The sequence below is a fragment of the Melopsittacus undulatus genome, chromosome Z (genome assembly GCF_012275295.1).
Source record: "Melopsittacus undulatus isolate bMelUnd1 chromosome Z, bMelUnd1.mat.Z, whole genome shotgun sequence".
In the NCBI taxonomy this organism is placed as follows: Eukaryota; Metazoa; Chordata; class Aves; order Psittaciformes; family Psittaculidae; genus Melopsittacus; species Melopsittacus undulatus.
In genome coordinates this window covers 42,684,730-42,701,075 of record NC_047557.1, presented here as the reverse complement: position 1 = coordinate 42,701,075, position 16,346 = coordinate 42,684,730, and the positions used below count along the sequence as shown (strand labels likewise).

At 39.1% G+C, this 16,346-nt stretch overlaps 1 protein-coding gene across 3 annotated transcripts in view; it reads right to left on the bottom strand.

Annotated features, from left to right (window-relative positions):
- The window catches only part of NTRK2 (neurotrophic receptor tyrosine kinase 2), a 203,130-nt gene that overhangs the window by 137,388 nt on the left and 49,396 nt on the right, over nucleotides 1-16,346 (bottom strand). For all 3 annotated transcript variants that reach the window (XM_034072840.1, XM_034072838.1, XM_034072839.1), the window contains exons 9-11: nucleotides 13,109-13,141; nucleotides 8,080-8,180; nucleotides 6,386-6,485 (exon numbers count right to left, since the gene is read on the bottom strand). In XM_034072840.1, coding sequence (XP_033928731.1) covers nucleotides 6,386-6,485; nucleotides 8,080-8,180; nucleotides 13,109-13,141 — 234 coding nt within the window. The remainder of the gene's footprint in view (nucleotides 1-6,385; nucleotides 6,486-8,079; nucleotides 8,181-13,108; nucleotides 13,142-16,346) is intronic.

The following is a 16,346-nucleotide window of genomic DNA, read 5'->3' as shown; positions in this document are numbered from 1 at the left end:
TTTGCTGAAGACGCGAAGTTTTTATTTTGTACTTTGTTTAGAATTAAAAGGAGTAAATGTTTCTCTATTCCAAACTCTTCCATTCTCACTGCATTTCATTCTTCTAGTCTATAAGCAACCCAATTGCTAAAGAAAGACATGTCATAACACAGGAGTTATTAATAAACAGAACAGCTCTCAAACCGTTTGCTTAGAGTCATCTAAACTCTCCAAAATCTGGACTCTTCAATCACCAATGTGAATGAAGTATGGTTTGCTTTGAAACCTCTTGCAATCACCCTATCTCCCACAACATCATGGAGTCAAGTAAAATGCATTAAAGAAAGAATACAATGACCATTTGTTATAAGCTTACAGACAAGTAAGACAGAAAAGATTTTTCCTGCTGGCCCTAAAGTTATATCAAAAAGAGTGTGCAAAAGCCTCAATAAATGGTCACATTCAGGCAGAATGGTAAAGCACTCTACTCTTAGTTGAACAGCATTGTATTTAATCAGTAATTAAATATGTAAATATGATTTCTTGGTAAATGACAGTTAAAGTCATCAAAGATATGTTGTATCAGAATGACAATATTCCCTTATAAGGAGGCTTTTATCATGCAGTTGTACTGTACTTCATGCTCAAACTAAAATACAGTAAGACAACTGAGAAATATGCTGCAAATGACAAGTTCCAAGCTGCCCTTTCAGGTACTGTCTTTTGGACCAAAACTCAAAATGTAACAAGAGTTTACAAGCAAAAACAATACAGTGAATGACAGAGAACAAAAAATACTCCCAAATTATCAGTGTGCTCCTGTTGGGATAATCAATCCTGTTAATTGAAAGATTTCAAAGAAGTTCATGGCCCAGCACGGAAGTTACAGAAATGGCTTGACAGATAAAGCTATCAAGAAGTAGGAGAAAATACCCAGTTTTGATTTTGACAGGCAAAATCCAGGCATGTGTTCATAACATTTTTAATCAGCTTGGTGAAAGAACACAGCATCCTGACTTTTAAACTTACACTCAATAATGATGACAAGCAGCTAGCAAGTCTTGAAGGAAAGGTAGTATTTTGGGTGCCTGTCTTAAAAAGAAGTTTTCTTTATTAAATCAACCCATATGATCCCATTACCTGATCAGAGAAAGACAAGTTTCTGTACCCTAAGCCTCATAAACTTGAAAGACCAAGAAAGGGGTGAAGCATTCATAGTTAGGACTTATGTTCAGATCTGGTAGTAGTTCTAAGAGCAGTCAAGGAAGGAGAAACGTCTTTCAAAGCATGACACCAAAGCCCAGAGGAATGAGAAGATAGCTGACACTGCCTAAGTATAATGGGAATTTCAGACTGTTTCTTCCCTTGCCTTTGCACTACTGTAAGCACTGCAAGCTCAAAGCACTAACAAAAACTTCATATAAACATTCAAAAAAACCCTCTCACCCAAACGGGTTAAGTACACATATGTTTCCCCCTAGTTCTGTCAGATTCTATTTGCTAACTTCCTAAAAGACAGGACAGGGTGCTTTGAGGAAGAGTGGGTTCTCTGTCCCTTACGGTTTTGGTAAAACCTGCAGAAACTTCATTTATCTCTACCATAAAGCAGCTGTGATAAAACTCTTGTCTGTAGCCACCCACTTTGAGCTTTCATAGCAAGCAAAGAGAGCCAAGGATATTGACTTGATGGAATGGGGACACCCTGTGCTAAAATTTACTGCCGTTCAAATCAATGAAAATGTTTTCATCCTTTTATCTGAATTACACTATTTCAAACTTTATTCACTCATTTATGTTCCACCAGTTTCCTCCATATTTACATTCATGCTTAGTGGCATGCTGCCATAGCAACATTTACAAACTGCGTATTGGGTTGGTTATGCTGCAACTAGTTGTTTATTTAAATTTATTTTTCAACATGGTATGTAGAATAAAACAGGGCTAGAACTATTCTTCCACAAATCCTCACAAGCCTTCCGCTCTACTCCAGTTTCTTTTTTATTTTTTAGTTTCATAGACTGGTTGGATGGAGTCAGAAATACACACAAAATGGTAAGAGCTGTCTTGGCAGCCTTCAGTGAATTCCCACCATAAGCACTTTCACAGCCCCCAGGAAGCAAGCAAGCCAAGGTGTTTCATAAGAACAACCCACAAATCTTAATGAATACATTCAAGAGACTAACTTAAAAAAGCTTTCACCATTTATGCTTCAGCATCTTGCAAGGGTCTAAAAACCTCACTTCTAGATTCAAGCAACCAAATGCAGCTTTTCACATGAAGCTGTTACCAACAGACCCTTTATGTGAAGGTGGTTAACATGTACACAAGCAGAGAAATAGAAGTATTTGTCAGTTACTCTGATGAATTTTGCAATGGAAGTCTGGAAGTCTAGCACAACATGAGTTTATGCACAGAGTAGAAAGAACAGTATTGGTTTTTTTTTTACTAAACCTATTTTAAGTCTCTTCTAGCACAAATCACAGACCAGTTTGTACTAATACTGTTCCTGAATTTAATCATCAGAACCTATTTCCCCTAGCTCTAGAAGAGAGTGACAAGAAGCAAGGCAAAAATTAAAACAATTGCCTTGTCAGCGCAACCCAAATTCAACCAGAACCCAGAATACTACAAAATGTTTTCCTTTGTTACTGGTAGTGAAGGAGTGTTTTGCTTGTCTTATTTACCCGTAAAACCACTCTATTACTATAATCTGGAAAGGTAACAGTGAAATTAACATCTCCCAAGTTGTTCCCTTATTTTAGCTATACAAAATAAAGTGAGAAGCCAAAAGATATGGTACTTCAACAGGCCTTGATAAGAGACTGATATTGCCAGAGTACTTGAAGCTTCCAGAAGACCTTGTGCTCCCTATCCCATAAACTGGACTTCTTTCTGTCCAGTACAGTAATGGAAAGAAGACAACAGGGGCTGTGAGCTATGTAATACTCTCTGTGGCTCTTCAGCATGTGCAGTGCATCCAGGTACAGGCAACTGTGACACAGCGTAGCTCAGACACAGCCACCAATTCCACATCTCTTTCTGGGGACACTATCACAATTAGTCCCACACTTCAACCATGCTCAAGCTCTTCAAGCACAGAATGACTCAGCAAGGCCACAGTCTAAGAGGGGGAAGATAATGCCCAAGGAAAAAATGAGATAAGACAACATTTAAAACTATGAGACATAAAACAGTGTCTTCAAGAAGCTGCAGATGCCTACTGTAAACCCAAATGGGGTGAAAATTTTATACCTTATATAAAGACATTTCCTACAGGACAAACAGTGCTCATAGCCTATTTAAATATTTCTTTTTCTGACTTTCAGTGGAGCATGTAAACATACAGATTTACATGAAAAATACCACTGAGTGCCAGTTTGACTGCTTCAGTTACAGAGTCACTATTTTGTTTTTTTTCCAAACTGCTCACTGAAGAAAGGTGGGGAGACATTTAATGGCAGGGCATTTCAGGTGACTGTGCTGTGTTTCCACAAGGTAACAAAAAAGTGAAGCACAGCCTTTTGTGCCTTTCTGCCTGATGTAACTCAGGAAGCTTCTTTTGAATGAAAAATATTCATCAGTATGTTGGAGATGATTTGAAAATAAGATTGTTTTCATTTTGTTTTATAAACATTTTCAATGGTAATCTAGATATTTTACTCCTTCCCACGTCCCTACTAAGAATGTTTATTAAACCAACTATGACACAATACCTGTATACTTACTTGGGACTAATTTTGCTGTCACTGAATTCAATGGCAAACAAGTAATGGAGTTCACAGGTAGCTGGCTTGATCCTTTGATTTAGAATTTCCAAGATACACATTTAAAATGTATTGTACTGATCTGTGCTGACTGCAAAAACAATTCTCTTCACCTTTGCTTTATTTTCTTTATTCTCAAATACCCTAGGTTTTTATTTTCATTTATGAATACTCAACACGTACTTATGCTGAAAGCTTTTCAGAGCAGGTAATATTTTATTACTAATCTGGGTTACATATCAATCTAGTGTTCTAATCACTGGCCTTTAAATGCTGCTTTAATATACATTCAGTAATACTGATGACGATAAATGGAGATAGTGTTTATGGGATAGATCCTGAAGCTCAGGGTGAATGCAAACTTTGGAGAAGTTTGAGGGTCAGTTCAGGGAAAACTGAGGGCCTCTCCTCTCAAGAGTTATTTGTAGCTCACAACAACATTTCATCATATCATACATACCATGCCTTTGATTACTCTTTGAAAGAGTGTACCTGAAATACGAACTCATTTTACTGATCTTCTTTACCATCACAAATCGAATGTAAAAATTAAATAAATAACATATATGATGGTGGTTGCCTCTTTTTAATTTCATGTAGTCCTTGCTGCATGGATAATTCTGCAGCAAAAAAAAAAAAAAACCAAAAAACTACTGAGGTCAAATTTACTGATAGAATAGAATAGTTAGGGTTGGAAAGGACCTTAAGATCATTAAGTTCCAACCGCCCTTCCACAGACAGGGATACCTCACATTAAACTATGTCATCCAAGGTTTGTCCAACCTGGCCTTGAACACCGCCATGGATGGAGCATTCACGACTTCCCTAGGCAACCCTTTTCAATGCCTCACCACCCTCACAGTAAGGACTTTTTCCTTACATCCAACCTAAACTTCCCCTGTTTAGGTTTGAACCCATTAACCCTTGTCCTATCGCTACAGTCCCTAATGAATAGTCCCTCACCAGCATCCTTGCAGGACCGCTTCAGATACTGGAAGGCTGCAAGAGGTCTCCACACAGCCTTCTCTTCTCCAGGCTGAATAGCCTGGATCAGGCAAGGGAATTACTTTTGTGAAAAAGTTATACCTGTAGATACTAAAAAATAATCACCATGCAAGGAGCCTTCTCAAAGGTAACTTCACATGCTACCACACAAAACGCAACTTTGCTAGTTCTCCCTCAAGGTAGAGTATGTTTCTTAGTTCCTTTAGTAATATTGTATTGAAATATTTAATGCAAATTTTTAAAAACCTAACAAGCATTCAGCTTTAAAGAGCCAGCATCAGACATTTGTCAACATTGATTTCATTTAGCTTCCACCTACTTCAGCTCTCTAAATGCAATTCAAGAAACTTCAGACATACTTTACACTAAACTTCTGCTCTGTAGCGGAAAGTTTTTTCTAGTCTTTGGCCAAAAATCTGCAGTTCTATCAAGCTGGCTCCATTTTACTATATAAGATATTTCACAATGAATGTCCTCTTCCAATGCCACCCCAAGGAACAGAGGCTATGTCATACCAGAAGGAGGTGGGAGGAAAGGTTACCATCCCAGCAAGCTAATCTGCATCAACTGTATTTCTGCTCTGCTCAAATCTCATTTGTTCCAGGATCTATTCTCTAAATAGAATAGAGAAACATAGAATATACAAAATACACAACAGACATATCTGAAAAGAGCACTTGTCAAGAGTAAGTAAGGGTTATCAAAATATTCATACGTGTGGTACTATGTCATCACGACAGCTGAGAGGAAGGACATGCAATTAACAGGAGCCTACCAAAAGCTTACTTACCACTCTCCCCACAGACACATCTTAAGAATAAAAGCTTATCTCATTGAGCACACAGCAAAAAACCTTCTAGTCCTCTCACCAAGATAGCAGGTTGGGGGGAGGGGGGGGAGAGAGGTTCCTTTTTTTATAATACAATTTCACACACATTGCCAGACTCAGACTGATGATACCATTAAAATAATTCAGTAATGGAGCTGTTGCAGGTACCTCTGTGTTACACATACCTCTATCTGGTTGTAAAATAAATAAATTAATAAATAGGAAGACTTAGTCTTCCTCCTTCCACAGGAACATGAGCACTTGCCACTCTCTCCAGCTGCTACTTCCCAAGGTACAAACAGAAGCTCAAGAAAAAACATCTGTCAGAAAGCACCAGTATGACAGGATCACCTGCAAAAGCACCTTCTGCTCCTACCCTTGTTTCCCCTTGAATCTATAATCTTAACGTGACATGGTAGTACGGTCTGAAGTACCTCTTACATGCAGCACAGATTCTCATCAAACTATTGCAATCAAATTCATATCAGTATAGATTTAATTTCTTAACTTCCTGCATACCTACACTGATTCAAGTAATATTTTGCTGCATGAAGTGTCCCAGGGGCTTTGCAGCAGAAGAGAGGGAAATGGGATTTCTCATATTAAAAAAAAAGCAAAGCAGAAGAGTTTGATCCAAAATTTTACACTCTGCCTTATATGTGCCCCCGTCCTTGCTTACCTGATGAATAAACACTAAATACAAAGGCATATATCTAGTAATTTTGGCTGCTCTCTAGTGCAGAAACCTATAGTATCAGCCCATACAACCCATAACAATTCTGGAAGGTATAAAAAGAACCCTGCTTACCTTTCATCCCAAACTTGGAGTGCCTTCCGAACTTCAGAATAATAAGCATTATTACTAAGCCTGTGCACACCAGTGCTGCAATTCCCACCACGACATACACCTAAAAGAGGGCACAAACAGATTTGTCTTGTTTTGTTTTCATGATTGACCTTCAAAGACATTCAGCATGCATCCAGATTAACCCAGTTAGGTAAAGAGATTTGTTTCAACTGGAAAACATTCGCACTTAGATCAAAAAATACAGAAAAGAGCCACTTGTTGAGGTTTCTTCTACCCTGCAGAGAGCACAGATTCAGACACCTCTGAGAACAATTTTTACAACATCCTACACATTCAAAGCAGGTGGGAGGAAGTGCACATCACCCTTCCAGCAGACTGGTATGTAAGAAAAGCACTTGGGGAAAAAATAAATTTAATGTGAGGGTGGTTGAACACCAGAACAGCCCACAATGGCTGTGGAATCTCCATCTCTGGAGATATCATAAAGAGAGTGGACACAGCCCTGAGCAACCTTGCTGGACCTGTTTTAATCAGAAGGCACTGGACCAGAGGATTTCCAGAGGTAACTTCCAACCTCAGACATACAAAGATTCTATTATCCAATGAGAAAAGATTGCCTGGGATCCTCCCAAAGTTTTAGCAGAGTGTCCCAACTCAAAGTCTGCTCTCTGGTTCACAAAAGCACACATGCTCCACTGCCTGCTGCTTTACAGAGTCACTGGTGCAGGAACACTGCAGTATCAGCCAGGCTAGCCACCCATTACTGGTTTTCAACAATTCAGTATTGGAAAACATGAGAGGCAAGGATGCAAAGAAGGGGCCCACCAATTCACCTACCTATACTAAAATCTAGTGCAAATTATTAGATTAAAAACCTACATAGAATAATAGAATCATAGAATAGTTAGGGTTGGAGATAACCTTTAGATCATCAGGTTCCAGCACCCCTGCCATGGACAGGGACACCTCACACTAAACCATGTCACCCAAGACTCTGTCCAACCTGGCCTTGAACACCACCAGGGATGGAGCATTCACAACTTCCCTGGGCATCCCATTCCAGTGCCTCACCACCCTCACAGTAAAGAACTTCTTCCTTATAGCCAATCTAAATTTCCCTTGTTATCCCTTGTCCTATCACTACAGTTTCTAATGAAGAGTCCCTCCCCAGCAACCTTATAGGCCCTGTTCAGACATTGAAAGGCTGCTATGAGGTCTCCACACAGTATGAAATCATATCTCTAATGGATACAATTATAATTTGAGAATTCATTGCAGCACATCCTCTCTATAAGGAGCAGCTGACTCCAGGATGGAATTCAAACAGCAATCTAAAAATTTACCTTGGATGTCTTTGTTTTGTAAATAAAAAAATTGTTCTTCTTGGCTAAAATTAGAAGAAAAGTCTTAGGCTAAAACATTACAGTTAGTTGTTTTGAAAAGTAGGACACAAAATAACTAGCAATTTTACTTGTACAAAAAAGTGATTCACTCTTCAAAAACACATGGGGAGGACAAGAGCAGAAGCCTTGATTTTCTTTTTGCCCTTTTTTTTCCTGAGTTTTGATCACAGAACAGTAATAGCTGTGGTGTTCTAGTAGCTCAGGATCCTATTACAATCTCTGCAGCTTTGTGAACTCTATAGCCAGAATGTCTGCCAAGATTACAGATCAGGAAACAATGTATATACTTACAGTGATGCTATCTTCATTGTCTTTGTTGGAAACATCCGTAGAAGTTATTTGATTACTGTTATTTGTGGTGTCTCCAAGATCATTAGGCGTGGTTTCATACTCTTAGGAAGGAAAAAGGGTTGCTTTTATAATTTTGTAACCTTAGAGGGGAAACGTTTGTCTTTATTATTTCTGCTCTCTAAGTCAGTAAGGCCACTAACAACTTTCAGGGCTCTAAGCTCCTTGGAAACTATAAATAATTGCTAATGTAGCTGCAACATTTAGGGGTGAATCCCTGCGGCGGATAGATAATCAAATGTGTTGTGACTGACAGACTTGAAAATAGAAGGCATCTATGCCATAATTTGTATCTCTACTGGAAAAACTAGAGTTAAATAAGAACTCCATCCATTTTTATGGATGCTATTTTTATGTGCTTCTGACTTCACATTAAAAATGAAAGACTGCCCTCTACACTGAACTTCTCCAGCCTTGTATTCAGCCAAATATAGGACAGTCTTAGCAATTAGCTTGGGCACTTTTGTTTAGCTGTGAAGAGCTTGGCAGATGGGTTTGTAGCTACTTTTATTACTATCAAAAGTAAAATACCTGGTTTTCTTCATTTAAAAAATAATAAAAAATACTGTTGTGTGCACAGAGGTTACAGGAGCACCATAAACCATCATACAAGTAAACGTTTAAAAAATTAAGTGAGATAATATGAAGAAATTTGATTAATTTGATTCATCAAAATAATTCCACTGATATATATGCAGGGCTGAATTCAGAACTATTCTATAAAAAGAATGAACACGGTTTAATTATTTATCATTATTTAAAAATGAAACACACATAACTATAGTCCATGATTTACTGTGAAAATTATTCATATGAGATTAAAATAATTAAATAGTATACTATGAATTTAGAGAAACATACATTAAAATTATATTTAAAATTCATATATTTTATGATTGCATCTGGAAAAATACATAATGTTCCAGTTTTACAACTGTAATGTGTGCAGGTGAAAGTAACAAAAAGGGGCTATAACCGTATCTACAGCAAAATGCACCTCCAGCACTGTAATTTATATTTGCAATTAACTGCATATTTCTTTACACTTTTCAATTAAAATCAGTGCCATAATCCTACAGTTTAAATTTTAACTATGAATCTAAAAAGGCAGAGTGCAGAGGCATAGCTCTCACTACTTACAGAGTCAGGAACTATACCAACCACAGAGCTGCTGCTGAGCAAGGGCAGGGAGAGCCTGCACCTCAGAGGGTTTATCTTCTTTAGCTCCTGAGGCCAGTTTGGACAGCTCAGCTGGCAATGCTAGCAGTAAGTTGCACTGGGCTTTTGATCTTCATGCATGCATGAACACATTTGCTTGCTGCAAAGCACTTGGCAGACTGCAGATTTTTTGGTATATGAAGAAGCTACACAGCTACCTTTGGCTCCAGTGCTCCAGTCAGTACAGTCAGGTAGTTTATTTTGGCTCTATACCATGCCTGCTGAAGGACAGGACTCTTTCAAGCCAATATACATATTAAGTATACAAAGGTTTCCTGAGAAACCAAATTTAATTTCCTGGTCTTTTACCATTTCAGTTCTTTGACTCAGCACTGCATCTCTACATCTGTATCATCCTATGCAGCAAAGCTGTAACAGTAGCAAGAGGCAAATGTACAGCACTCCTTAATCTGGGCAGCACAAACCTGTCCTGAATGGGTCACCTGCATAAGTAGCCTGGACATTTGAACAAGGTGCTGTGCAGACCATCCATCACTGTGACTGCAGGCTGTGCCACAGAAGTGGCTTCTGCTTCATTCATTCTCAGGAAGAGCTTGCTTCTTCCTGAAGTACCTCAACCTACAAGATTTGGTTTCCTTTACAATTAGCTGTGACAAGTCTCATAAATATAGTTTTGACCAACCCTATATTAATTGTATTTTAAAGATCACTATAGAAAAGAAGTATTTAGAGCCTTTACTGCTCTGGCTCTGTAATACAAACTTTGAAGAAGAAAATTTTTTGCTCTTAATTTTACCTGTAAATATAGTGGTGGGCAAAAGCCAATGCTATTTGCAATTCTATTTATGCTCACGTCTCTACAAAAGTACTGGAAATCACACCTGATAGACTAATGAGAGCTAAGCAGAGTGGTTCACGTCTGGTCTGTGAATCCTCTGAATGCACTTTTAATCAAAATGGGCAAGAGCTAAAGTAGGCCACGCTGGTACACTGGTGCATTGCCATTCCCCTTTGTATAACTGTGAAGTGCTTGCATTTGAACTGGTGCCAGATCTTCAAAGCCTCTTGAAATGGGTGAGCCAGGAAAGGAAAACATATGCAACAGCTATTCAGCCAAACCAGCGATTCTGGGTTAAACAAATGCCTGTTCATTTCACTATGAAATCCTGACACAGATACTGAGCACTCTGATACAGACAGTCACGCCTCTTGACTCACGCTATGTGGGACTAGTATTGCTTCAGGGGCAAGTTCTCCAGTGCTGCATACCTCATGCAGCCACCTGTGGCCATACTGACTGCAGGGAATAGCAGCTGAGTCTGTGCAGTATTTTGCAGCCATTTCACAATCAAGGCACATGGTGGCTGGGACACAGACAAGCGCAGAGTCACAGCAGCACTGGTGGGTCACTCTGCACAGTTCTCTGTGGGGATGGCTGATAGGGGGCATGTGGTCTCTCTCATGTTCACTATCACATTAGAAGAAGCAGCATGATACAAAGATGTGAACTCAGAGATGAAGAAGCTGACTTTGCACCTGATTTCTTGCTCAGCCCCACGTGAGTCACTTCATTTCGCTGTTACTTCCCAGATGGGGCCAAGACAGCCTTCCCTCCCTGCCTGTTCCAAGAGGTGCCACAGAGGTGAGCTGGAGGCACTAGCAAGTGTGCCGCATTGTAGCAGGCAATGCTCTGTGCAGCCAGGATTCCCACCTCACATGGAGTACAGGACTCTGATGGTCAACTCCCAAGGGACAGACCCTACCCAGCTAGTGAAACTTTGCTCCACACAAAGGAGTACTGGAGCTTTGGGTCCCTGTCCCTCCATCTCTTCTGTCTCCATCTCCTCACAGCCTGGCCCTGCCCAGCCACGCTCCACTTCCAGGCCTGTGGCATGGCCTCCACCCCAGGGCAGTGCCCAGCGCTGGAGCTGGGGCTCCCCTGGTGTCCCCTCGCTGCCCTGCTCCTGGCTGGGGTGGTTGGACAGCCCCAGCTGTCAGGCCCTGCCATGATGGAACCCCATGGGGAGCCCCAGCCCTGTGGCACCCCAGCACTTACAGGGAAGTACCTTGCAGCTCCCTTTAACTTTACTGGTAGCCAACAGACTGACAGACACACAGCTAGTTCCAGGGCCCTGCAGAATCAAGCCCTCTGATGCTGCCTTTGCACTAGGCACATTCACAACGTGACTAGCATGGGGCTCTGAAAATGCATTTTAGAAGGAAGACTGCAGGTGGGGTCAGGGCATGTGTGTGCTTTAAATCCCCCTTCCTACATAATCCAAGTTGTGGGTAAACAGGTTAGCACAGAGCAGTCTGAAAAGTGCTCAGTGTCTGGAGGGGAAGCACATCCCAGGGGTCCCACTGACAGCCATGCAGGCAGTGGTTCTCCAAACAAGAGCAGTAACTCCTACACTTTCTAGTCAGCCTCATTCGTTCAGCTCACTAACTGGACTTTTGAATTTGGAGTAATCAGGGAAACACTCTGGACTATGAAGTGCTTCTCAAAGAGAGTACTGAGTCACTGAAACAAAGATCAAAGACGGCAGTTTCAAACAGTAGAAAAAAAAAATCACGAATGAAAAGGAAGCCTGCCTTCATCAGGACTACGTCTTGCAGGCTGTGATCTGCTAGCACAACTCAAAGTGCGCATCTTAGCAGAAACCTACCCAAGTCAACTGAAACACAACACTCACATGGTTTGAAACATACCCAGACATCAGGACGTTGGAAAAGAGCTCAGAATCAAAGTCTTCGTGCATAGGGCTTATATAATAAACAAATGTAAGAAACTGTGTAAACTGTCACCACCTTCCCACCTCCCCTGCCCCCAGAAAAAAAAAAAAATGGAAAAAGAGGGAGGGGAAGATATCCTTTAGTATTTCTAAGCACTTAAAACCAAACTGATGCTTCAATTGCACATTTGCTAAAGTTTAATGACATGGAATGGAATCAAAGCAATAACATTTAGATCAGCTTAAGGAAACTTGAGTCATGGGCCATTTCATCCACATAAAAAGTACACCAAACAGAATCCAGCTTCTACTGGAAGTTAAAGGGTGCTTTTGAGTATGTTGGTTAGGACTTTCCTACTTACCAGAAATATACCGGAAGTATTTTGCTTTTCAATCTGTAGCCTCTATTCTAGTGCACACTGGCTTTCACTAGGTACAGACCAAAACATTTTGCCTAACTAAAAAAACTAATGCGAAGAGTGTGTCATCAAATCTTCTGGCACACAGTCAGTTACCACTGAGTTGATGGTCTTCTTACACAAGAGAGATTAAGGAAAGGTACAAATGAGTGGACAGAGCAAAATAAATTGCCTACAGGAAAACTTACTTGTGCCAGCCTCATTTTTAAGTGGGATTTAGGGGCACATTTTTGGAGTCAAAACAAGTATGGAATCATCCCTAAAAAATTTAAGTTATATAAATAGAAATCACCAACTCTCTTTCCTCCTAGAAATGCCTCCAAAGGGTTCATGAAATCTCATTTCTGTGAGCTATATCAGACAGCTGCCATCCTACGGGATCAACTGCAACCATTAGTAGCAGTGGATTTATGCTTCTCCTAATGTGACTCAAAAGCAGCAGAGTAAGTAAAGTGTCATATTGCACTCATGTACCTTAAATAATACAAGGCAGGAGAAGAACCAAAAATACAAAGTACCTTTCATAACTGTGTTATAATATGTGCTATTTCAATTTAACTGAGCCTGACAGTCAATCTTTTAATGGTTTCAGTTCCTTCACTTCAATAATTAAAGAAAAGAAAAAGGAAAGCAAATATATACCATAAACATCTGGATCCACAATTGGGCCACTACCTGTAAATGGAGAAAAAAAAGAAAATCTTTGTAAATAGATTGCAAATGCTGGAAGAGTAAGAGTTTCTTCAGGAATCATTCTCAGAGTTGACATGTTATTTGCAATAGCAATGATACCTACGCAAGTGCAAAGCAACATCAATGTATCACATTACCTGTTTACCAAATAACATTTACAGCAATGTTAGAGCTATCCCAACGGTTATTATTTTGCTCCATGTAAAACAGCTACTGGCACTAGGTCTGGGAAAGGTAGGCCTATTTCCCAACTGTCAAAATTTTGCTTTCTGTTAGTAACATGTATCTGGAGTAAGCACAACAATTACTATTGAATAACTTGAAAAATCAGTGGTAAAATTCTTCCTGACTGTAGGTGGAAGCAGATTTCAGTGAGCATTAACAATCACTGACTTCTACCTGGTCCAAAAATTTTGCTATTAAGTCAGTGTGAGAGCAAACCAGTTTAGATGTGAGCTGGCAAGTTAAGAGCTAGAGGTAGCAATGACCTAAGCAGCACAATTTCATTTGCTTCTGAAAGCCAGCTGCACAGCTGATACACAGTCAGAACTCTTACCAGAAGAGCCAGATGTTTCAGAAGCCAGCCTTTACACAAGCAAATGGGTACCCATCTAGTCAACACTTTTCTGAATTTTACTAGTTCCAGGTGGCAGCTTTTTCTAATTACTGCACATATGTAAGGCTGAGCACATACGTGAGTGTAATGCACACAACTCCCACTGAAATTAGTGCATTATTGCACTATTTGAACTTTGAAAGATACTTGTGTTGTATTTCAACATACCCGTTCATGGTGGTCTATAATGTATTTATAGCACAGCTTATGTGGTAGGCTCCTAATCAAATCTTTCATATTGTAACTCTTTGTTGGTTTGGAAATAAAACTAACAGATAGCTAAAATCTCTGAAGATTAAGCAAACTTCAGAATGTCTAATTGTTTATAGTACTAGGCAGTAAATCCATAGCAGCAAATCCAGGCATTACACTGCCATGAAGCCACTGCGAAGTATGACCAGAACACCATTGTTTCTGCTTCTGTCAACAGTGTGAGAATATGTACTTAAAATACCAAACAGAGTTACAACCTATTTGCAGAAGAGCAGCAGATAATTAGGTATATTTTTAAATGCATTTGAAGATATCCTAGTATCCAGAGACAGAGTTTAATAGACCCCATGAGAACTGCTATGTATATTTGCAGAAATAAATAACAAGTGAAGAAAACTTGTAATAACTGTCCTCAAGCAACATCTGACCAGGGTTTTCTGTCCATAAAAGTTTATGGATTCAGTTTTTCCAGTATAAACATCCACCTGCTGAAAGACAGTATTCTAATTTACCTTCTGTAATCTCAAGGGAAAAAGTAACAACAAAAATATGCTGGGGCATCTACTCCTGAGTTAAATGACAACTTTTTTGTTACTGTTTACTGGAATAGCAATAAAGTAATCAGATTAGTTTAACACCCTAACTCCTGCCAGGGATATAAACTAGAAAGTCATAAACTCCATTCAAATACCTTTTATATAACTAAATACTCCACTTCAAATAAATTTGCAAAAAATAAGATTCTGGAAAACCACCAAATTTCTATCAGTATTCCATTCATAGAAATGTATCTACTCAACAAAACATCCGTTGAAGCTACTCTAACATTAAACTTCACCAGAGTCATTTTGCACATTTACACACAATTCTTTTCAAGACAAAGAACAGCATTGTTGTTTTGGTCTCTGATAGAACAGGTTGTTGCATAAATAAAGAGACTTATCCTATTCACTCATCTTTATAAGCTATATCAACTACAGTTGGTTTGCTTGCTTCTTTCTTCATAAAGTTAACATTTCAAAATAAAGCAGCAGCAGAACAGTCAATACAAAAACATACTTCTGCAGAGCAACCCCCTGTTGTTATGCCACACAAGCAAGATGCAACTTCTAAGGCATATTTAACATATTTTAATTTGACAAGATGTATGTGACTTGGATTCCTTCAGCTGAAGTTTAGAGTACAGAGCTGGAAGATTAATAAGCTTAATTAAAAATACTTAGTATTGGTAAAAAACTCTCCCACATTTATTAGCTGTTTTGGATCAACTATGAGAACAGCCTCCAGAATTTCTTGCTTACTGTTTGCTGCAGTGTAATCTAAAATAATCAAGTCATCCTCAGCAAGAAGAACTTTACATGAATCCAAGAAGATTAGTGACTAAAACTAGCTAAAAATTTAGGTAACAGAATATGAAGTTTATTCCTCCAGGCCTTCGTATCTAGTTGAAAGTCCTAATTTACAACATTAATTGTGTTATCAGTAACTCAATCTAAATTTCACTGTGGTTTATGGTTTCCTCTCATTTATGCCTGCATCCTTGGACCAGTGAAAAATGTTCTGCAAGTAGCATGCTGGAAGTTGAGAGCATCTTAGCACAAAACATGTCATTATGTTTCATGAAACTTTGAAAGACGAGTATTACACTGCTGATGACAGAACATGCTTCAGACTTACTTGTATTTAATCTAGATAGACATATGGATTATAGGTGAGGTGGTTTTTTTTTCTGTTCTTTTGTTTTTACCTTCAAGCGTTTGCCCGTAAGTGATGCAATAACCAGAGAATCAGTTTAAAGCTCAGTGAGTATACCCCACCCCATGAAACATCAGGGCTGGTATTTAATTCAGTCAGGAAAGCATGGAAATGTACATAATACCAGGGTGTGGGCCTTAATCTTTATGCTTCATTGTACAATATGTGGGCCAGAAGAAGAAACTACACAGTAACGACAACACTGAGAAAGCCTTTTAAGGGTTTGAAAAAGCCTGACAATGTTTTAAATAGTAATAGTTTAAAACAAAAATTGGAATACAATGCACAGAGGATTCTGATTTCTGAATATTTGCTTTTATACCAGCTTCAGTGGAGGAGACAACAAAGTTGTGATGTTTTCTGAAGTTCAGTGCCATGATTCTCATAGGGAAAAAAAATAAAAACAATATTGAGGAGGCTAAGTAGACAACCAATTTCCCCTGTTAATTTTTAAGACTGGTTTGACGTAATCCATTATGCATGAGCTGATTTCTAGTGCAGTTACATCCTGTCTGTACATAGTCCAATTTCATGTATAGCATTTTTGTGAGAAATTATTTTAGGAGATTTACATTCCTTATGACTGTAAAGAGGATGGAATAA